Raw genomic sequence first — 24,005 nt, 5'->3', positions numbered from 1 at the left:
ATCCTCCTCTTACGCAATGCTTGCCCTTCCTCAGCAGGGATCAAATCAATATGGGACCGTGCAAAGTCAATGGTTTATTTCAAGGGGTTTTGAATTGGGCTTTGTAGCAAAGAAGCACCAGCCTTGTTTCAAGCTCCATGAAGACACATCAGTGTTTCCATTCCATGTCTATTTGTAAGACAGAAACATGACTTTGTTCCTCTTAAGTCCTTAATGTTACACTATTTTAAAATAAAGTCTGTTGGAAAAAGGAATCCAGCCTAAGGCTGGAATTATCCCTAGTGAAGCTTGGGGACCGCACTTGTTAGAAAGTGAGGATGACCTTCAGGTGAGTTAAGAATGCTCTGGTAGCACCAACTTTGCATTTCCTCATGCTTTCTTCTGGCTTACCTGAGTACTTTAGTATTACTTCTGTGGTGGCAGTTTAAGCACACCCAAAGGTGCACATGTGTACACGTAACACAGCTCCCAAACAGCTCCGTGTTAGCAGTTCACTGCATGCCTTCCTGGAGGACCTCCACAGCAGTAGAAGCAGAACTTCCACTTAATTTCTGGAGAAAAGCAACAATAGCAGGCCTACTTACATAACTGATTTACTCCAACAGAATTGCTTTCTGCCTTTAATCTGCTCAGCAGTTTATCTTTGCTGTCGTGATCGGTTGAGCTTTCTTTAAACCGTTATGGATTAGCATTCTGCTATAACACGTTAAAAGCTTAGCTTTGTTTATTTTTGTCGGGAATGGGGGAGGGATATCAGGTTCAAATGTTCAGGCAGCAGTTCGTGAACAGTTACTTTTCCTACACCATATTCAGGTACCAAATGCAAAGCGCAGCCAAATAGAGGCTGGAACAAAAATATTTGTGAATTCATTAAAAAGAAAGCAACAAGGAACTTCATATATTTGCATAATTATTTTACTCCGTGAATATAAAATGTAATCCAGCATTCAAAAAGTTCATCACACCCACCAGCCTTATATGGAAGACTGAAGAGTAAATGGAAGAGTAAAAGTCTAAAACCTTACTAAATAAAGCTGGTTGATGATTTTCTAAGTTTGCATTATTGTTGCAATTTGGAGACAGAAATCCTGCCGAAAGCAACACTTCTGTCATTCAGCCGCAGGAATATAACACACCATAATGCACAAATAACACCAAGCAAACTGAACCTCAGCCACACTGCTTACAAAGAGCTGTTGGGGTAACATGAACCAGCCGTTCAGTGAATTTTCACAGTGGAGTCGTCAACAATGACAGCTGATGATCTATTAGAAGATTACAGTACAAATCCAGGTCCAAATTTCTACTACAAATCGATCACAATCTACTATTTTAATCCAAATCCAACAATTAGCACGCTTATTTGACCTCTGTGTAACCGAAATGATTTGCAGATGCCAGAACGGAGTAAGAGGCTGTGCTCCTGAGCGCTGCCAATAACCCTCTGTGCAGCTGAACTCTGCTCCAAGGAAACACTGATTCTGTGATCAGCCATGCTGGCAAACACATGACCTTGCAACTTTCATATCTAAAACGAAGCAAGGAGGCACTTTCACATTCCTAAGAAAAACGCACACACTAGTTAGTGAAAGTGTGTTAAAAGAGAAGATCTTTTTTTTTAAAAAATGTATCTAGTGGTGCTCAGAAAAAATAAAAACATAAAACGAGGAAAGTAATTCAATAAAGAGGAAGAAAAAAATCCCAGTTTATTTGTGATTAGTATGCTGTTTGTTTTACTTTCTTATCAGGAGGGATCTTTATTCTGCAGATTCCAGTGAATGGCCCTTCCCTATTAATTTATCTCCTTTCTGATGGCAAGTGGAGCACGGTTCCAGAGTTCCAGCATTCCCTTAATGCTGCTCTGCTTAATGCTTGTGTGCTATTTAAACAAAGCATATTCCAACCAAATCTGACTATATATGGAATTCCCTGACAAGTAAAAACTTGGATGCCCTACAAGAAGGAACCATGAAAACAGCAAACACACACAAACACACAAAGCACTCCGAACTGCACAGACTCGCCATGGACTAAAAGAGGCTCTTGGTGGCAAAGGTCAGGTACCCGGTGTGACCGACCATTTCCTTCTGTGGCACGCCGCTTTTGAACTGCACAGTTCCTTGCTGCAGATTAGTGCAGGGGCTACCTTGGTTTGATGGGTTGCTGCTGTCAAAGCCAGCGCTAGAATTATCCTCGGCTGCTTTTCCAAGGTCAGGGATTTGCAAGCTAATTGTCCTTACGTTGTACACTCGGAGCAGAATTTCCAAGGTGTTAATCTCTGTGAAACCATATTCCTCCATTGCTAGGCAGGTTCTCTGGACTTGTTCAATGCAGGGGGAGAACGAGCAGATGCGGCCACCTACAAAATAAGGCAGGAAGTGGAAAAAGAGGGTAAAAACCAAAACGAAGCACTTTTTCTATTTTTTTTTTGAATCCTCTCAGCTGCACATAAAAATACTGTTATACAGAAGTGTGAATATTCCGAAAAAATCTTCGTGAGGCAACTGTGCGGGTTTTAAAAGTGTCAAAATCAAACACGGATGACTTTACAAGATGCTTCAGACCCTTCAAAAATTGCAGTGGCAGATTCATTCATCTTCCAAACACAGTGCTGCCCATCACATTTGTTCACGATAAAACTGTTAACGTCGATCCCTTTCGAACCACTGCCCACTACTCTGGACCGAGGCACTGAGCTGCCGTTGGCACCTACACAAAGCCAGAAGTCATTCTTCACACACTGTACAGAGTCGCCTTCATTAGAATATAAGTGTGCGTGCACACACACCCTGACAAAAGCGGCTGTGTTTATTTGAGGACGATGGTATGCGTGTACAGAATGAAGTAATCTCTCCAGGCCATAGAAGGAGCGCTGCTAAGACTTTACCCTTTTAGTCAAGATGACGAGCGTGTCTCTCGAGCATTAAAATTTACTGGATAGCACATCGGGCAGTTTCACAGCAAACGTTTCAAAACTCTAGGAAAGGTTTTTAAGTGATAAACTAACACTCGTCTCCTCATCTGCCCATGGCTCATTTTTGATTCTAAATAGGGAGAACTAATAGGCCCCCTACAACTTTCTGCTGGCTCCAATGTCACCTTAGCAGCTGAGAATAGAAGGATTCAGATTTACTCTGAAAAGCCACAGCCAAATCAGATCAAAGAATTATAAGGACACTGCCATAAAGCCAGGGCATGTGCTTTCTCCCAGGACACAGCGTCCCACAAGGCGACTGCCCTTCCTGAAAAGCTTTTGTGCTGGGGGAAGGAGAGCTGGACAACGCAGCTTCAGCTATTGTTTCACTTAGTACAATTAGATGAAAATGTTTGCTGACCTGATTTGCATTCCTTCCCAGCCCTCTCCCAGGCTCATCCAGTCGAGCCTTCCAACACCAGTTGCCTAAGCAGTTAAAGAACCCATGCAAGTGAGAGCAAAGCCTCCTGCTAAAAATAGAGGCTATGCTGGGACTACACGAAGTCTGCTTTATCTCATACTCCCCCCTTTTTTTTTTCCTTTCTCGTTTCTAAAGTCATATCTCTAAAAAAAGAAAGCATCAGGTCTGAAAGCGTCAGTGCAGCACTCCAGTTACTGTGCAGCACTGATGTGCTGGGTACTGATTGGGGAAGAACACTTTCCATGACCATTAATCCACCACACACTAACAGGGAATTAATTTTAGTCCTGGAATAAAGTCTCTGCAGCCAGGGGTTCTTATCACGCATCTTCAGAACAAAGCACCCTGGACAAGTAGTTCCCCCGAGTGACAATTAAAAAACAATCTAATAATCACCTGCAAAATTAATGCTGGTATGTGTCATTATTAACCAACTCTGGTGATGCCAATTTAATTGCACGCCCAGTCTGCTAGCTCCCGTGAAATTAGATTTCTGTGTTTAGCAGGGTGGCCAGGGCTACCAGAACGGTTTTGAATCCAACAGCTCATCCCTTCTGGCCAGAGCAGAGCACATTTCTGCCACGTCTGTAGATGCAAAAGAGAAAAGCCCAAGAAGAAATTCCCGTTACATAATTAGAAAGCTACTATAATGCACACAGGTTATTTAGAAAGCCGCTGCGTTCTTACTGTGTACGGAACTGAACAAACGTCTAGCTGAGCTAAATGTCAGCTCACAGCGACTCTTTGTCTGCAGAGAAAGAATTTGTGGGGAGATCAGAGACTTACTACTACTTCATTCACGCCTTGCTTTTCTGGTGTTTTGCACCGAAACAAAAACTGGAAATATATTTACATTTACAGTACGGCAGCTCTCCTTATTTGTTCCAACCACAAGGATTTCAAGACATCCTTAGGCTTTCGAGTTCACATGCTGTGGATTTACCGAGCAGCAAGGAGCCTGCACGCACTGCTGCAATACAAGCTGCAGGCCCGCCTACGGTTCTTGTCGAGCCTTCAATTAAAGCCCGAGCAACCTTCATCTTGCCTCAGAGCCGTCAGCTGACTGCAGCCTGTCAGCACCAAACTTGGTGCTGATTTATCAGGCTGCCCTCCTGCAAGGCAGACTGCCTGGGGGAAGCAGGGGTACAGAAAATGGGCTTTCAAGCCACTTCGTAGAGAAGAAGAAAGTTCTTGCTTGTAATAGCTGATCTCCAGGTGGGAGGTGCAAAAGGAAAGTTATTTCACTTACTGCACTGCTGGGAGATTCCCAGGTATGAAGAGTGATAAAACAGGGTAACACAGCTGGTATTCCACATAACTGAGTGGGCTTTATTAGCTTTTTCAATTGCATTTTTTCCCCTTAGTACCTATTGTTTTGGTTATTATTATGCGTTCCTCCCGAACCAATATACCTACAAACAGCTTAGAAGCAGAACCCCCAAGCATCTGTCTTTATGGATGGCAGCAAAGGGGGAAGGGGGTGTCCTCTGCTTTCTCCTCCCCACACCATCCGCAGGCTGGATTTGACTGGCAGGCTGGACGTGTCTGATTAGGCAGGTGTTAACAAAAGGTTGGAAGGCTGCAATTAGCAGAAGGCTGGAAGGCAAAACTGAAATTGCAGCTCCAGACTTAACAGAGACTGCCTAAAATAGAAAGGCTTGGGAAGTTTCAATTGACACGATGCTTTATGAGTTGCAAAAGGGTGGACTCTGAGCAAGAGGAAGCACTGAGCAGGACATGCTCTTCTGCTCCAGGAGCAGCGATGCTGTCCTCAGCAGCCCAAATGCTTCTGAATTCTCTGCAGGCTGCCCTCTGCACCCCTGCAGGATTACCAGCTAGGCCCTTTCTGTCACAACCCTTTTTGTCACAACCCGTTCTGTCACAACCACCAAACAGACATAAATCTAGATTTCAGCACTCACAATGCTCAGATTCTCTGAGAGCCCTCTTGTCCTTTACACATCAAGAGGCATTTAGGGCTTAAAGGGCTTGAATATGCAGTGCTTTGTCTTGCCGTGCCAAGGATTCCTTAATGAAGGAAGAAAAGACATGTACTGCCTCCCTTTCAGCTCGCTGGGGAATGCTGCGCTGTCTGCGGATGACAAAGGGGTAGACTAGACTAGAGAGCAGGAAAAACAACTGAACTCAGACTTCTGAGTACAAACCAGGTTCGTGTTCTCTCAGAGCTCTCCTTTTCGGAGAGCTACCATTCCTAAATTTGTTTAATGAGATCTGTGTGTCATCATAAATTGATACAGTAATTATCTGAGATTAATCCTGTTCGCATTGGGAAGCTGTGTGAGCTTTTTGATCTGAAGAGCTGTCTAAAAATGTGTTTATTCATGTATAATGCATCTGACAAGCGCTACAGTTGAGGAGAAGAGAATAATGAGTCTGTATTAAAGACTTAAATTTCTTTTTCCACCTTCAATTTTACAGGGAGTGAGTTTGAAACATTTAATGGAGAGGTTAAACCTCCTGAATCTGTAGGCTGAAATGAGCCCACACAGTCCTGGCAGTCATTGTAACCAGCAGCAGGGTCAAAAGCGTATGAAAATTAAAGTACAATTGGAACAATTAGAGGAGAGAGCTTAAGGGAAGGGGGGGAAATAACAGAGGATTTGCATCTACATAGCACTGTACATTTTTAAAACATGGAACAGACAGTATCTAACTCATAATCACGGGACACACCCTGCTATCTGAGATCAGTGCCTTGAAAGTTGCTCCTCTTTCAAGAGCAGTTCCTGGTATGTTCCTGTGCAACTCCAACAAGCAATTTGGTTTCTGGTTTGTCTGAGCAAGGACTGGCATCTCTACCAGTTCTACTCAGCTAAACTCTGCCGTAGGTTTCCAGTATGGAAAAGCTGGTAGTGCTGCCCAGCTGACAAGAACTCCATCTCATGACACGAAAACATGCGTCCAAGTTACGTACCCTCTCTTCTGCAGGTTGTAGCATGAGTCACGAGCTCTCTGCTAGGTTTTTTCATCATCACAGTATTATTCAGAGGATGTGAAAAGAACATATGTAGTGCAGCACCATTAAGCTCTGGAGTCCATAATTTTGGAAACGATTCCGTGACGTACAGAATACAGCACAGCATTTTTATTTCTGGTAAAAGAACACAGCTCTGGGTTTTGGGATCTCAGTGCATCGTGGTAATTGGAAGATTGCGTTACAAAGATCGCATGGAAGAAAAAGACGACACAGGCATTAACATTATGTAGGGGCGAGGCAAGAAGAGTCACCGAGCAGCATCACCATGGCATTTACTCTGAGCTAGTAGGACGCTAAAAATATTGCCTCTGAAAAAGGGGACAGAACGTCCTTTAAGTGAGTGTGCTCGTGGGCGATTTGATGTAGCTTCCCTGACAAGTGAAATTAGAGGATTTGGCTGTCGGAAGAAATTAAAGGATGTTTCTTGATTCAGAAAAGAAAATTTTCTCCGAATCACTTGCCAGCTCATTAATAGGAGCTTGATGTGTTTTTCTGCAAATGTGACCTTAACCTCCATGTTTGTAGGTACATCCTTCCAGAGGAATTCATTCCTGCTCACTGGGACCAGGCTGGCAAAAGCATGTACAAAAACTAAATATCAGTTGGCTCCAAACTGGGGAATAAAACCTAACACTTCCTTTAAGGTTCCTTTCATCCCCAGCTACTTCCTACAAGCTGTGCAAAGGCCAGCGATTTGGGCCAGCCTTCCTCAACATGGATTATGATGCAGGAATCCTGCTGGACTCACATGTGAGAGAATCACTTCTGCTTCTGGGTATGGGGCCAGACCCATTGTGGGCACCTGACCCAACAATTCCTGACAGACCTGAGCTAGGTTAATGCCCTCCAACAACACAAAACTGGGGTTGGCCCAGCAAACAGCCCGTGCTTGGGAGCTGGAAGATAGCAGACTCTAGTGGGGCAGCTCTGCTCTTGACCAGACGCCCCCTCAACACTGAGAGGCTGTTTCGATTTAGTTAGTGGATTTTTAACCTCACCTTGAGTGAATTCTCCTTCAAATCACAGCAGGTGCCACACTAGTAAAGGCTGGTGATGAAATTTTGCAAGCACTCATGGCTTCATCCATTTATCCCTAAACAATCTCCTGTGGTCAGAAGCATTGATATTGCCTTGAGTACCACCTGCATGGGTGGAGGAAGGCAGTCTAGACGGCATGCCAGACTGCAAGGCTCCACTTCCAGCCCTAACACATCCCCTGCGTGCTCCTGAGGGAGCCTGAGCCCAGCCAGCACCGGCCTCATGTCGCTGCCCTCTCGGCGTCATTCAGCCTGGGGTTCTCCCTACCCTGAGACTTGTGGCTGGGGATTTCAGCTGCTCCTCCAAGCCACACCTGGGTGGTTGAAAAACGGGACCGTGAATAACCTCTGGGCCTCAAGAAAAATAGCCAGTGAGGCTTTGTACATGGAACTGGTATTCCCTGAAAGCTCAGGGGAGGAGGGAGGCCAGCCCAAATGAAAATTGAAACTAGCAAAACCAAGCAATGCCTTACCTACACCACAGACTGCTGGGAGGATGAGACATTATTTATTTGCTTATACATCAACTGTAAGAACCAAACCCGGCAGATTAGGACAACAATCGATGGCTGTGCTAGAGCAAAAATTGTAAGCAAGACCTACTTGTTTTAACTCCACTGTGAACAAGCAAAACAAACAAAAGACTTTGGAAATAAAAAGCAACAGCAAAGAGTAGAGCATTGCTGAAAGGCTTCTGTGATGGCAGGAAAATACATATGGGAGGTGGTCAGAGGGGACTTCCCCCGCAGAGTTTTGGGGGAGATCTGACAGCACCACGTTACCTGATTCACATGGTCTACCATGGATCATAATTTGACAAGCTCATAATTCATGGGCTTTATGACACTTAAAAGGGAGTGGAAAGTCTGGATGTAAGAGTAATATCGTTAATATAAAGAATGGAAATAACAGAGGGGTGGTTGTAATACGTTTGTTACTCAGACTGCTAATTTAAGCACCACCAAGGACGGATTTATTAATGCAAGAGGCCCATCCAGCCTAATATATGGCTGTATTTTTCCATCTCCCTATCTGAAAATTTAAGACCTGTAGGAAAATTATTACACAAATGCATCATCTTCCACGGCCTTGGAAGAAATAGGCAATATTTATGAGAGCGGAGTAGGTGGGTGCAGAATTATAATCAAAGCACTACAGTATTCAGCTGTGAGATGACTGAGTCAAAAGTTTCAGGGTATTTAAGAACTGTAGGATATGTTTGTTACCTCACTTTTTTTTTTCCCCATTGTGTTTTTTTTTTTGTTTTAAATAAGCCCAAAGGGGTTAAGAGCAACTTTGCAAAACCACCAAGGTCAGATAACGCGAAGAGCAGCCATGACTACAGAAACACATTCATCAGCTGACGCTCCTAAAGGAAAACAGTGCAAGCCTGGGAATGAAGGCAAGTTCTGCAGTGCAGCAGTGCCTGAGAGGTATTACAAGCAGCATTTCTGCTCGAAAGCGTGACTGGTGAAATGAGCACAGAAGGATGCAGCTGAGATGCAAGCCTGAACATCATCAGCAGAGCGCATCACTAGGGAACAAGAACCTTCTAGTCACAAGCTCTCTGTGCATTTTTATCCTTCTAGCTCTTCACAAATTGGCAGTGCTTTAAATGGGAGGCCAAGCTATTGTAAGCAGCACATTTACAGCCTACTGTAAGGCATAACGTGAGTGATAAGTGTACCCTGTGAAGAGGATCATTAGCACTCAGCCTACTAGGAGCTGCAAGATTCAGGATCTTGAACCTAAGTAGGAGAGAAAATACTGATTTGATAAGGATTTGTTAAGGTTAAGAACTCTCTCTTACACACTGTCTCAGCTGAAAACTCCATAATGAACAGTGTGGTTTTAAAGAGGAGGCTAGCTGATGCTACGTATTGCATTTCTTTAGCCCTGACTTCATTCTAAGCACCTTAAGACTTTGGGGAATGAATGACCACTGTCTGGCAGCACAGCTGCAATATTAGCATTGTGCATCGCAGTAAAACCCACAATGTGACCCTGTCCAGATGTGAGTGAGAGGGCATGGAGGGAAAAGAACGGAACGACTCCTTTCCTCCAGTGATGCCCTATCATTATACTAACCCTTGGAACAGCCGTGAACATCAGCAGTACATGCACAAACTGTTCTTACTGCAGAAGAGCTTTAACTACTTAAAAACAAAACAAAGGAGCACTATGAAATAATCTGCTGGCAGTAGGGAAAGAGAAGCACTTACAGTATTCTTCTACCATATTTTAGATTTTACAGCAGTAAAACAAACAAAAAACAAAACAAAACAGAAAACCAGACCAACCAACCAAAAACAAACAAACAAAAACTACCCACATGATTTGGAATAAAACAGAGGCATGTGTAAGTTTGTATCTACTGCTATTGCAATTGACTATACACAAAAAAACAGCTTTTGTTTTTATGCAAAAACAAAACAAAACAAAAGCTCCACGGCTCAACCAGGTACTATGAAACACAGAAGATGAGCCATAGACCTACACCAGGTCTCAGACACTGGTGGCTATTTGCAGTGAAAACTGCAGCAAGGATCAGCAGCTTTCCCTCTCGAGTGGTACCTAACATGCGTGATGCCACTTGACAAACATAAAAATATGGAGTTTTAAAATATATTTTATATTGGCTAAGCAGATGTAACCTTGTAGCACAGGCAAATATAGACAAAGAATATGGCCAGTTTGGCCAGATTTAGAATGTACAGAAATCCTTTTCTAGGATTTCAAATGCTGAAGTGAGACAGGGATTCAAATCCTGGAGCTGCTCAAGCAGCTCTGCTTAGTATTCTAAACATGCACCACTTAAATAATTCAAATTGGACTGCGCAATGCAGCGCCTTCTAAGCTGGGAAGTCAGCTGAGTGTTGTGCTCACTAGATTAGATAATTTGAGCATGGGAAGGACATTGTACAGTGCAGTGAAAATTATTTTCTTCCCAGGACACACTGGAAAGCAGCTACAAAATCAGCTGTAACCCTTGCAGGTAGAGTGCTAACGAGTCTCTATTTATTTACTTTTAAAAGAAAGAATGGATTACGTTGGTATTTGAAAGCTTTCCTGAAAATTTTCCAGAGGGACCCCAATGCTGGGGTTGGTCCTGACTCAGCAAGGTAGTGCACATTCAGTGACCCTTAAGAATAAGTTGAAATGCTGTGATTTCAGGAAGACCTAGCAATTTACCTGAAGTCAGTGTTCTACTAAGCTTGTGTCCCAGCACGGGGCTGGGTTCTGCTCCTTACACTTCCTTCACTAGCAAAGCCACTTTTGTAGCTGGGAGCAGCCTGGCCTACGTTAGCTCAGATTCACACCAGTACTGCTACAATGTTAGAACAATAATTAGGGGAAAACTTGTTCCAGGATAAAAGAATGATGTGTTCACCGAAGTTTATTTTTCAATAGGGAAAAGATTTATTATAAACTGAAAAAAGCCATCCAATTGCTCAATAGCAGTTCCCACCTGCTGTCACTGTCCAGGAATAGCTGGCACAAGCTGGAACAGCCTTTATGTTCAGTTCCTACTGTTACCAATGGCAAACTTCTCATTACCTCCAACAGCAGAGATTTAAGGCAGAAATTGGCAAGCATATTTAAGTACAACCACATTTTCTTTAACATTACCAATGGAGAGCTCTGTTAAATAGGTCCAAATCTGCAATGATTGATGTAAAGTGCTTCTGAACACCTTCTATACAAACACCTTTCCACTGAAGTGCCAAAGAAATTTGCTTTCAGCATTCATTGTTGCTGCTGCTGCCCACACACGCTCAGATCTAGCAAAATGCACTTGACAAAGCTTCAAACGTGTTGTGTTGTTTTTTTTAAAAAGTTTTTCCTTTTTTTTTTTTTAAGCAACCTGCCCCTGCTAATTGTAGCAGCTAGCACAGGCTTGTAGGAAAAAGTTGTTCTGCTCTTTTCAAATCTTTTGCTGCAAATCGCAGACCTCTTTTGAAGGTTTTTCATCCTTCGAAATGCCTACAGACTGACATTTGAGAACAGCGATCACACAATGGAAAGGAGCAGATCTAGCATATAGCTCAGAGGCAGAGATGTGTGCATGCACAGTACTTCCTAAAAAGAGATCAGTGCGGTTACCTTCAGCTTTTAACGCTGCCTTTGCATGTCCTATGGCTTCCCATGGAGACGGAATATCTAGGAACACAGCATCTGCAATGTTTGAGACACCAAACCCGTTCTTGCAGACGTCCTGGTTGGTCACAGTCACCAGATGCTCCACCCCGTGCTCCCGAAACTCCTCCCTGGCCTTCTCAGCCCGCTGTTGGTGGAACTCCACCGTGTACAGGTGCCCTGTGGGAGCCACTGTCCTGATGAGAGCGTGGGAGAGGGATCCGCTGCCTGTACCTGGAAAAGAAAAACAGCTCGTGAAATGCCTTCTGACAGTGCTCCACGTTAGCACGTTGGTCTTCTCCATCAGTCCGGCTGCTTGGAACACTACTCGAAACCACAATGAACACAAATTGTTGGTTAAACTACCGAAAGAGAGCAGTCCTTCCCCAACAAGGAGACTGAATGATCTAGTAAACAGTCTTCAGGGTCCTCAAAGCATTATTTAAAATAATGCCAAGGGCCAACTATAGCTCTAACAAGAACCACAACAGGACAGGAGGGATCAAACCCAACAGGAAACATTCAGGAAAATAAACCAGAGATACTTTTTTCTTAAAGTGCCAGACTCTTCTAGGGTAAAAAGAGATGAAGGCAAAGTTGAGCATTTTCAAAACCTCAAACTTTGTTAGAACAAAGAAGAGACGTTGGCAAGGGTCTGTGTTTGAAAACCCTACTGGTCCTAAAGGCCAAATTTTTTGCATGGACATGTGTACTGCCTCTTAAGACTCTGGGCACCCTCGGCTCACACTGGAATTATCCAAAACTAAGGCCTTCAGCTCCTTGTAGCCACACTGACCAAATGAGCTGATTACTCAAGTGACTCACCTATCCACGTGCCTGCACAACCTTCATGGAGTTTAATGAGAGCCACCACATACCTGCAACTGTCCATAATCGCCATGTACAGTGAGGGACTAACTATGAAGACAAACTTTTTTTCTTGCTTTAATTTGATAATTTAGGAAACTTATTTTTAATGATCCATTGGCATATTAACTAGATGAATGACTAATAACCATTTCACTAAAAAAAAACACCCATATACCAATTTGCCTTGCAAATTACTCACTGAAATGGCATTTAGCAGAATAACCCCCCAAACTCAAAACCCCACAGCTACCCCGAATTATCCGTGTTTATTGATTTATAATTCTGTACTGGGAGCACATTTCTCCTGTAAAAAGAAAATCTATTTCTAGCTATCTTCAGTGACGGTTCAGGCTGTATTTCAGCCTGAAGCAAGTTCTTTTAACTAGCATAGATTTTAGAAGTTGTTTTTTTTTTTCTTTTTTTTAAAGACAGAACCTGAAGTACAGCAGTAGCAGAGAAAGCTTAGAGACTGCGGAGAGGAAGTTAATTAGGGGACACAGAGGCTGGTGTGCTGCTTAATTGGAGCAATACTTCCCCTAACCATACAGGAAGTCAGAGTTTACTGACAGATCCAAGGCTCTTTCCCTCTAGTCACAGAAGGGGAGAAATATTGCTGTGGCACTGCATTTAATCTGACAGCTCTGAAAAGGGAGCCGTTCAGATTGTAAACAGAGCTCAGGGCCCGTGCTTGCCATGGGATCAACCAAATGAGCTGCAGAATGGGCACCGCTCCTCGGCTCCCCTCTGCGAGGGTTGTGACCCCAGCAGGCAGGCCAGCAACTCCCCCAGCTCTAATGGGGCAGATTAGGCAGAGAAGGACCTACAATTTCAGCACTGGCCCCAAAGAGGTCCAAGGGAAGAGAGAAGCTGTGGCACAAACATTTATTTAACGTGAAAATGCATGCATACGTGCCAGGATTAAAGCAAACAAAAGGCAAATGGCAGCTCTGTGTGCACATGTGGAAAACTGCTCACGGCACCTGTCAGCTCTAAACGTCGGCATTCTCCCTGTTCACAACAGGCAATGGTATCACAGCAGCCACGTGGTTGCCAAAACTCTCTGATACACTTACATAGCAAAGAAACAGCATCTCATTGATTGTCTTCTAACGATAAAAGCAGTGATGCCCATGGGATGCTAAAATGACTGAAATTCTGCCTTTCCGTTTCAGGCCAGCAGGCAGGATTGCACAGCTGAGAACTTCTGCAACCTCACCAAATTTGATTATTTTACCTTTCAAACGGGTAATGCTGCCCGCTTTCTGCATCCTTCTCAGCTCATCTGTAAGAGCGAGCAGAAGGTCTGTCAGCACAGCTGGGATATGAGCAGAAAGGAGAGGCAGCTTGCGCATGTATCCGATTTCCTTGTTCATACTCTTTCACATTTTTAATCACTTTCCTTTCAAATTAGCTTTTAAAAACACCAGAGAAGATACTGGAAGGAAATCCCATTAAGATATTTTGGCTTATTTTCTGTTACTCTTTTTTTTTTAATCCATAAACACTCCAAGCCAAAACCAGAACCAAAAACAGGATGTTGGAAGTCACTGCTTGCAGGCATGCCTCACAGACCGAGCTTTTGTTAGACAAGGTTGCCAGGAACTATTTGTTGTTGACTGGGCTGCTGCAAACATGAGAATAATACACACGGATCACACTTTACTCCATCAAATTCTATCATGCTAACATCACTAATGAGAGTATTTCTGAAGATGCTGCCTGCCTTCTCCTTGACAACACTCTCAAAACTGCAGGAAACAAAGAAGATGGCTATGAATCACCCACCATTGCAAATTTTCTTCTTTTCTTCAAAAGACCGGGGATTCTGAACCCAATCCTGTGAAATAACGAAGACCCTCAACTCTCGTGTGCCTGATAGTTTGCTGTGGTTCATCAAGAGTATCCTCACCAAGGGTCTGGCAGTTCCCAGACCCAGTTTCCTAAAACCCAGTCAGCGCTGTCTGTAGAAGGCAGGGGTATGTTTCTCTGCTGTTATAGATGGGGAAATGAACGTTTATTTTCACCTCCTCCCTTGCAAATCTGCAATATCCAACATCCGAATCTTCTCACCACCTTCTCAATTCCTTTCCAATTTCTCTCTGTCCTCATTTCAAAATCACTGTAGAAAAAAGCAGGGTTCAGCAACACGTCACACCTAGGCACCAGCCTGAAATAAGTTCCAGCCAGGTTCAGAATTCCTTGGGAAATGAAAGGCAGCCCTAGCATGATACAGCACCCGCCAGGAAAGCAGCAAAATGTAAGGAGCACTGCTGAAAACATGGACTGGAAGAACTCTACCAAACCTGAAATACTGTAGCTGAATTACCTGCATACAAAAGAACAAAACCTTGAATGCCCCAAATGAGTATTTCTATCGGAAGAGGCAAGCTAAGAAGTGGATGGACTGCAGTATTTTCATTTCTCTTCATTCATGGGCACAGTGAAATGCCTGTTCCTGATTTGGCCCTGAAAGCAGAAGGTAGGGCAAGAATTTTTACAGCAGGATCCTTGCCTTTCTGGCAGTTTGCACTATAAATAGCCTGAGAAACCGTTTGCTCTCTACCACAGGACAATAGCCATTTAACTAGAGCAAATTAATCATGAAAAGGCTCTGCAAGAGAGGTAAAACTGGAATAACTCAAACTGTACCAAAGGAATCCTTACCAGCACAGCTGGCGTTTTACAGCTCATTTAGATGAAGAAACACGATCTGTGAATCTCACCCTGGCTGTTGCACCTATGACTTGTGAAAGTATAATGCACTTTTACATTGATATTTGTGACTTTAAACATCTCAGTCAAAAAGCAGACATCTGCATTGTAGGCATTTAATGAGACGCCACAGGGTCCACAGTAGGCTATGCTCAAAGCTCAAAGCTCAGGGTTTGAGGAAGAAGAACTATGCGGGGAATCAGGATGTGGACCAGGAAAGCAGCCCATCTCAGTCCAAAGGCATGAATTAAGATCCCATGTTAAAACCATGGTTAGCTGGCTAGTGGCCCTGCAGATACAGCAACGTGCTGTTCTTCCCTTCCCAGGCTCATCTGAGCTCCGGGGAATGTTTCTCCCCTCTCCCAAGACAAGGACACCGGAGCAGTTTTAGAAGGATTTATATCCTAACAAGTGGACACCGAGGTGAAACAACAGCTCAGTGCCTATTGATACTTCCTTCTGAATTAGAGACAGCAAAGTATTGATCAGACGAAGAACTCGATCATTCTCCTGACCTCAAAAAGATTTGTTCTTCCCACTCTCTGCTTATTCAAGTGACAGGTTTTCCACAGAGAAGCCTTCACACACCTCAGCCACCTTGAGGCAATGTCCACGTTAAGATCATTCCTCACCTTCTCAAAGCTGCTGCAGCCAACATCTGACCCCTTCAAAACCACCATCTGCTATTTCAGTACTGGAGTGATGCACATCAGGACACTGACAAGACACAGACGAGTGTTACCCCAGCACCAAACACAGCACTTGACTGAGAGCTGAGCAAGAGAGCACATTTTTACACTGTTTTCTGTTCAGTCTGGTTTTTGTATTACAAAGGATATTTGCCTACACTCCTGCGATCCCAGCCATGCTATGACACAGGAGACCTGATGTTGTGTTCCACTACGTTTTCTCAGTGCAAGCTATCACTTGGCTTGCCTTCCCCCCAGATTTCTCTTCATGGATACTACTTTCTTTAAAAAAAAGTACACATTGTGATTTATAACCCATAAAGTTTAGAGCTGTGCACCTGCAAAATACTTGCCGAGTTTATTACGGCAGCTTTGTAATCCAGAATAAAGCTGGGGAAGCTCGTAAGTGCACCCTGAAGTTCATATAGCTTGAAAACAGGAAAAGTGATAACTATGAAGAGCTATTAAATACTGGATCAATACAGTGCCTAGTGATATTTCAACAGAACTGAAGTATGTGGTGCAGTATTTGGCTACTCAAGGTATTCTAAAATGGGCAAATACAACAAAACAATGGCAGTGTTGCTGTGTTAGTCTCCTAGCTACCACGCTTAAACCCAGCAAATAGTAAGAGAGGTCATGAGTCAGCCACGAGAACGGATGGAGCCTCAAACCCAGAGAAAAATTAATCTTTAGACAGAGCTAACAACTCCACAGCTAGGATCTGTCAAGAAAGGCAGAGCAGAGGAAGACTGCTCACTGTTCATGACAAGTTTATGTAACAGGGGAGTCATTAATCACTTTGAGCGAATATATAAAGAGATATTAAGCATCTGATGGAAGCTAACCCAGAGATCTTACCGTGAAGACAGTCAAAGGCACAAACGGTGGCAGAAATGAGAGACAGCAAGAGCTGGGATGGAGGGAGGGAAGAGGAGCGGGAGGGAAAGAATGACAAGGAAGGAGATTAGCCCTTTCCCTTGCCTGTCTGTTGAGGACACGCTGCCAAAACAGGCGTTTTAGGAAGCAGGAGGCCAGAGAGGGCCACTGCTCACTGACCAGATCCAGGAGTCGGGGCGCTAACAGTGTGCAAGTTTTTAAGACTGGCATTGCCTACAAAAGGAATGGGAATGTAAAGACTGAAAACAATTTGCTCTTAGAGATTCAAGAGTCGGAGCTCCTTATGGGGAGATCTGCAAAACGGGCGTAGCATCGTGCAGTTTGGAGCTGCAGGAGAAATGCACTTGGTAGCCAAGTGAAATGGTAAGATGAAAGCAAGCCTGGAAGTCTGGAAACAAACACTTTGGGGCATGAACAGCATTTCTCATCAGCTGCAGCCCTGCTCCAAGGCTGCATACATCAGAGTGATGCCTCAAGTGGCCACAGTTTTGGTTTAGGTCTTTGGTATGCCGAGAGAATACAATGTTCTCTGACGTGTCCTGATGAGGCCTTTCTTCTGCTTCAAAAGGTGTCACACCAGGATCGGGTTTTTGACTTCTTCTCTCACTCTAAGGTGAACAGCTGCTAAGAGGTAGATGGGGGAGACATTATAAAGTTAATTAGTGTATGTTCCAAAATCAAATTAATAGTTACAAAGCTTTGGTCCGCACTTTACACAGAAGATACGGCTGCAAACAGTTTACTTGCACTTCTGCCACAGAGATGGTGCAGACATGAGCAGTGTTTGTCAAAAAGTCAGAGGAGTCAGGGCATTACAGCTGACTTGCTGGGACTCCACAATACACTATTAATCATTTATTAAGTACCCATTAATCATTAAGTCCTCATTATTTTTTTATGAGCGTACTCTTAACAAAATCTATACTCAGACCATGAGGTTGAAAATTTCATAACTGTTTTGGAGAAGCTCTAGTGTAAGACTAGCCAGGGGCTCTTGTTATTCCTCCACAAAGAAGCCGTGAGGACCCAGGGTACTGCCCTCAGCCTTCAGAAATCCTGTCTGTGGCTTCAGAAATCCATTGCTCTGTGGCAGTGACCAGGGTTTAGCAATTTTTAATTTGGGATTTAGCTGGAGGGAAGCAAAAAATCCAATTAACATTTTTGCTCATGTGAGTCTGATTTTGTTGAGTGCTAACGGATCAGTGGGATGGTGGTTTGAATACTTTTGACTAAATTACATTTTGTCTGAATACAACGCTCTGTCGAAGCCAAAATAATTCTTAGATTTATCAGATTAAGCAAGGTTACACAGTGCTGTACTGCATTTCCAGGGTAATTCAGATGGTTAGGACAGATAATTGTTTAGGTCTTACCAGGGACAGAGGACAGCAAAAAAGCCTATGTAAGTGGTCACTGGGAAAAAAAAAGGAAAAAGAAAAAAAAAGAAAAAGTTTTTACATACTTTGGTTTGGCCAAAGCATCTGAAAGGTTTCATATTTGTACCAATGTAGTATAAAAATAAATTTCAAAACCTCAAATTCTTTTGTTAAATGGGGTTATTATCCTATAGGCAGCTGTAATCACTGGGCTGAGAATAGCCTTGCCTTGGAAGTTGACATCAAGTTTAGTTTTAGAGAGTGTGGTGGCACGAAATAAAGACTCTGTTTATTCCTTTATTTAAACAGGGACTTGTGCATGCAAGGAACACAAGTAAGACCAGAGTTACCTGATGAGAATGAAAGTTTCGTACTACCAGGCCACCCACAGCAGGTATTTTAGCAGCTATCTCAAGTACCCTTTAATTCTGGAAAGATCGGGCTGCTAAAGACTTCTTCAGGAGGTCAATTCCAAATATCAGGGACCAATACTTTCAAGAGATCTTAGCTCCAACAACAGCAATAATGGTTTTAAAATCTCAGCATACTGTCATAAATTAGCAATTAGCAGATCATATTCCTGTGCCTCCATCATGGAACATCGGGCAGATGCTGAGTTTCCTTACAGCCTCAATAGAGTATGCTTGGATCACTTTAATTATGCATGTGCTGCTGACAAGCTTACTCTTTATGTATTTATTAGAGATAATTAAAATAGTAAAAACTGTATTAATATGTTTATATCACTTGTGACAAATCATTACTAATCAATTTGAACTGCACAACTGAAGCAACACCAAATTGAGCCTTCTGGTTGTTTTCCTGATTTCTTCTAAGCACACACAAAAGCTCACATACACTGGAATTCCCAGTGTTCGAACACGACACAGAGGACATTTCACCTTACTTTATCCACCCGTACTTAACACAGGTGTGCAGATTACTCCACAATTCTGCTTGCTTGCCCTGGCTACATTCCTGTTACAGTTCTAAGACACAGGGAAAAGAGCCTGGCCTGTTTATTGTGCCTGCTTTGCCCATCCCTACAGCAGCTACGTGTTCAGATAACAAAAAAGACAGACCTCCATGCTAATTAATGCTCAAGATACATCTAAAGCCAGCAGCAATGGGAGGAAGCAGACTCAAATGTCATTATTAGGCCAGATTTCCTGTCTTGTTCCTATTAAACATCATTGGCTAACTCCTTCTAGGTCACGCGAGGTTAATCTAGAACTAATGATTTTGGATCACTGAACACAGTCTAATTTTGGATGCCACCAAAGTAGGTTACATCATCACACAGGAGGCTCCTGTCGTCAATACACGTACAATTTTTTAATTCAAATCACCACTTCTGGTCAGTTGTGTGCAAATTTGCAGTAAAGTTCTTGCTTCAAGATTAACCAGATGAATTTGACACAATGCTCCTTTTTTCTTCACGTACAGTGAATGTTTCAGGCAATACAAACACAACAAGCTCAACTGCAGTAGTAAAACTGTCCACTTGTCCTAGAAAGCTGAAGTTAAAATACTTTCATTAGAACAGCACAGACATTAAAATAAACCTGGGGACAGTTTCCCATTAGCAAAAGGATTGTTTGCAGCTACAACTTTTGACTCATAACATTTCTGGCAATCTGGACTGGTTACCTCACCAAGTGTTTCCATTTCTTAGCTGTTTAGATAAATGAGCTTTTAAAGATTTTCATCGAGGCACCTTTGACATTACTGAAAACATTTTACGTGCAGCTCTGTACTTTAACATTCACCTGTCCCAAGTGAGGCAGGACGTGCAGCAGCTCACATCTCCCCAGCCCAATGTTCTGTATTTATTCTTCCCACAAAGCAAGGAGGGGAGGAGGTAAAGACCTGCACAACGAACAACACTGCTACTTCCATGACAGCCCCAGAACCATGTAATCGCCCTACAAACTGAATTATGAACACATAAGGGCTTGGCCACTTTACCAGAGGTTTCTCTGCCTCTTTCAAGTGCCAGCACACAGCAGCCAGCTCCATGTGCCCCCTGTTTATTAGCGGGTGTAACTGGATGCAGAGATAAATGGTATTTCAGTTGTGCTGGAAAGCAGCCATTCTGGACCCAAAGCTGCCCAAAATTATGCACGGGTGGGAACAGGAAATGTTAAATGCAAGTAAATGCGGTGCAGTACAACCCCATCATGCAGATCCTTTGCTACAGAAGGAAGCATGTAGGACTGCTTCCTAAAAAGACTCCAAGTAAACAGCCAGAAAAAAATGAGGACAAACTCTCTACAGTTCATATTTTTTCCCAGACTAGAGAAACATGATCAAATCAAGCAAGCCTCATACTGCCTGCAGCAATAAAACCATGAAGGCATTATTTTAAACTGTATTAACTAGGAAAATATCTATCTAAATGAAATTTAACTCCTCCTTACTTGCGAATTATGCAAAATCACGGAAGGGGCAATACACTAAACCAAGTTTAGAAACACAACACAGGACTTTAATGAATGCATCATCCATTATATCACAGAACTCTAGTGCGTTTTGCATGCAGTTGAAGTGCTACAAGTGGATCACACTTGGGAAGAGAACGATGAAATGTATGTACTTACGTGGTATCACATGGTGAATGTATTGACATTTTATTTCCCTTATTACCAGAGTTCAACCTCTCGTCTTCAGAGCCTTTTACTACTTCACCTCAACTGTTTTATCTCTAACTTATAATTCAAGGTCTGGATTTCGATTCAAATAATATATTTTGAAAATGTTTTTGAAGTGCTTAACAGTTTTAGAGAACAGAAAGAAAAATGTTTATGTATTTATTTTAAGAAGATGAATTAATCGCATACTCAAAGGTATACATGTACATAAGGCCAACACACTGAAGTAGTATCGCTTGTTGAAGAAACAGCAGCTGATACCACGTGCAAATTAAATAGAATTACTCAATGTGTAGGCTGGGAAAATTACACCACAATGGAAAAAAAAAAGACTTTTTGCAAAATGTAAAGTTAAGCCTGTTTTTCATGAAACATGTTGGTGTTAGCCCTTAATAAAGGATTTCAACATATTAATTATTACCTGATTCACAGACTATGGAGCCCGGCTTCAGTTCTAACATCATGGTGATTATAGAGATGTCAGTGGAATACAGAATCTGTGTCCTGTGCGGAAGATTCATAGTCCACAGTTCTGGAGTTGGATGAAGAATAAAAACCCATCCTCCTTTACTGCAGGTCACTTTGGAGCCATACTTCTTGCCTATGAGATCCATGGAATGCCGGATGACCCCGTACTTGGTCTGAGTTACGGTCCCATGTTGGACTTTCACAGGGAACATGGATTCGTGGCCCAAGAACACAATAGCTGTGTCACCATCCTTTATCGTATCTCCATATTCAATAAAACTCATTGTGACAGTCTTGTAGTGGGCTGGTGGCTGTCACCTAAATGGGAATAAACATCAAGACAGTTTTATGGTATCGTGATAGGGCTGTAAGTACAGACAAGTTACTTTATTTTCCCCAATATATAAAAAAGTACACACTGTGCAAATGAGATGTTAGCAAGAGAACTCCATGAAACTGAGGGACCTCCCTCTGCCACACTGTTTATTCAATTAAAATCAATGGAAAGATCCCACTGATTTGCATATAACCAGTATTTGTAGCATTATATGATGCATTTAAAAGAAAATTTACCAAATACATTATAATTTACTCAGCCTGCTCCACAATGCTACTGGGAAACTTGCAAGGTAGTATCAATTTCAGCAGTCTGTTCACTTCCAGTTCACAAGCTCTCAGAGTATGTTGTTAAGTGGTGACTTTTATTTCCTTCTGTTGGCTCACCCCTTGGTTATTTGCAACATAAGACAATGGTTACTTGCCTGGATATCAATCACTAGTTATTAGGACCACTTAGCAAAAGTTTGCTTGAAAGTTTTCCAAATGAAACTTTAGAGATAAGATAAAGGTAGTATCCACATTAATTTAGGTATGAATTTGACTAAGTACAAAGAAAAAGCAATATTACAACCTTTAATTTGCCATTGGGGGAGCGAAGTAATTGTCTGGGAAGTGATCTGTGCTGTAACTGAACGTAAACAGCCATTTGCAAGCCAATGCAAACACAGTTGCATCATTTTAGTCCCGTGTTCTCAGAGCTGTTTAGAGAATTACAATTAAATTTTGTTTTCTTTGAGAAGAAAACATCGATCTTGGAAGGCAGTTTACAATAAAACCTGGCACTGCTTTTCAGATAAGGTAGCTAACAACCTAAGCTGCAGGTCGATCAATTTGTGGAAGGAATTGACTAATGAGGCAATGGTGATCCCGAAGTTAGAAATGAAGGCCAGCACTAATTTTAGTTTCGGAATAATTACTTAGTTTGGGTGCTTTTGTATTGAGCATGTAAGACCTACTTCACTGTTTTCACTAAAAAACTTTTTTCTAGTCTGTTTTTGTTGACCAATGTTTGTTTTAGTTCAATTTCCTGCTAAGCAGCTGGGTTTATAAATCGCCTGCTGGAGTCATTGAGACTGAGAAACAGAAATGGTTGTGGCCCAAACTTCCAAACTTCCAAAGCTTATGACATGTAATACACGTATTCATATACCAAAGCAGAACAGGCTTGTCTGGACATATGGTGAACCAGCCAGAACATCCCATAAATGCAGAAATGTACACATACTGGACTTTGTGAGATAGTACAGTGATGCTTAACCAGGTTTTATAGCTTGCACCATCTGATTATATTGATGTTCTTAATCTTTCATGAATTACATCTGTAGTTCTCAGTCTGGATACTATTTATGAAATGTAGTTTTCAGCTCTTGTTTAGAATAATGCCATTTGGAAAGAGTGTGAGTGCAATCCATTTCTTTTACAGCAAAGCATCATTCCTGCAGCACTTCTGCAGGAATAAGAAGTTATTCTCCTTTTGGCTTCTAATTTCTCTGCCTCCCTTTGAGCACTACATTTATCACAGCTCATCAGAACAATGGATGCTGACATCCCCGGTGACAGCTCTCAGCACCTGGCAGGTTATTTTTGGGGTAAGCTGGGGGTCTGTGAGGAGCTCTGGTAGCTTCACTGCCTCCCCTTATGACATGGAGCACATCAGTTGACAAACATCAGTTATTTTCATGCATTATCAGTCATTTTCCATTCCGTTATGAGTGCAGGGCCTAATGCCCTGTTGCTACACTCCCTCCTTTTCTCTTCCAGGTGTCACGGTGCGCCTGTGTGGATTTCTGCCACAGGCTGCTGGGGAGTGAGAGTGAAGGTGGACCTGTGGCTTGTGGCAAGGGGTTGGCGTTTTCCTCTGGGTTCCCCTTAACTTTACATCACCTGCGACTGCTACGACCTGCACTCGGTGACCCGGGCGATCCCTTGCGATCCCACAGAGGGAATCCCTACAACGATTTGTGCTGGCTCTGACCAAACCTCAGCTCTGTCTCTGCGCTCCCTGACCCCTGTGGCCGCAGAGCTGGCGGCTCCTTCATCTCCCTCAGGGCTAAGCCCTGCCACGGCGGTGGAGATGACCCTGCTGAGGAGGATGAGGAGGATGAGGAAGGCAGGCGCTGCCACACACACAGATAACACCCCAAACCCAAGCCACACGCGGTGGAGGCGGCTCGGGCGTGCAGCGCCTCAGTTCCGGACTTGTGAGGGGTTCAAAGCACAAACGGAGCAGCGAAAGCGGGACCGGGGAGCGCCCTCACCTCCTGCCTGGGCGTCCCCCCGGGGCCACCGTGTCCTTACCGTTACCTCCCGGGGCTCAGCCCCGCCAGCACGCCCAGCCCGGCCCGGCCCGGCTCGGCTCTCCTCACACGCTGTGGCCGCCCAGCGCCTCCTCCCAGCCCGGTCGCAGGCTGCTGACGCTCCCCGCCGCCTCCG

At 43.3% G+C, this 24,005-nt stretch overlaps 1 protein-coding gene across 2 annotated transcripts; it reads right to left on the bottom strand.

Annotated features, from left to right (window-relative positions):
* Positions 1–899: 899 nt before the first annotated feature.
* TRMT61A (tRNA methyltransferase 61A) lies at positions 900–23,980 on the bottom strand. Of its 2 annotated transcripts, none has more exons than XM_084521817.1 (4): positions 23,871–23,980; positions 21,187–21,551; positions 11,535–11,801; positions 900–2,359 (listed from the first exon to the last, which is right to left on the bottom strand). In XM_084521817.1, the coding sequence occupies exons 2-4, from the start codon at positions 21,515–21,517 to the stop codon at positions 2,031–2,033; spliced, it is 927 nt and encodes a 308-aa protein (XP_084377943.1). In that variant the 5' UTR covers positions 21,518–21,551; positions 23,871–23,980; the 3' UTR covers positions 900–2,030. The 2 variants fall into 2 exon arrangements, with proteins under 2 accessions (XP_084377943.1, XP_084377944.1); XM_084521818.1 differs by having other exon boundaries at positions 23,831–23,951.
* Between the last annotated feature and the right edge of the window lie 25 nt (positions 23,981–24,005).

Source organism: Aythya ferina (genome assembly GCF_964211825.1).
Source record: "Aythya ferina genome assembly, chromosome: 5".
NCBI lineage: Eukaryota > Metazoa > Chordata > Aves > Anseriformes > Anatidae > Aythya > Aythya ferina.
Note: the sequence above shows the minus strand (reverse complement) of the source record. Positions and strands in the feature narration are given on the sequence as shown.

What these genes read in the sequence shown, in the direction of transcription:
- TRMT61A (XM_084521817.1), bottom strand. Translation starts at nt 21,517, where the DNA reads ATGAGTTTTATTGAATATGGAGATACGATAAAGGATGGTGACACAGCT. An exon ending in CTCCATAGTCTGTGAATCAG is followed by an intron (nt 11,802 to 21,186) that starts GTAATAATTAAT and finishes TTTCTTTTCCAG; the next exon opens with GTACAGGCAGCGGATCCCTC. An exon ending in GGCAGCGTTAAAAGCTGAAG is followed by an intron (nt 2,360 to 11,534) that starts GTAACCGCACTG and finishes CTTATTTTGTAG; the next exon opens with GTGGCCGCATCTGCTCGTTC.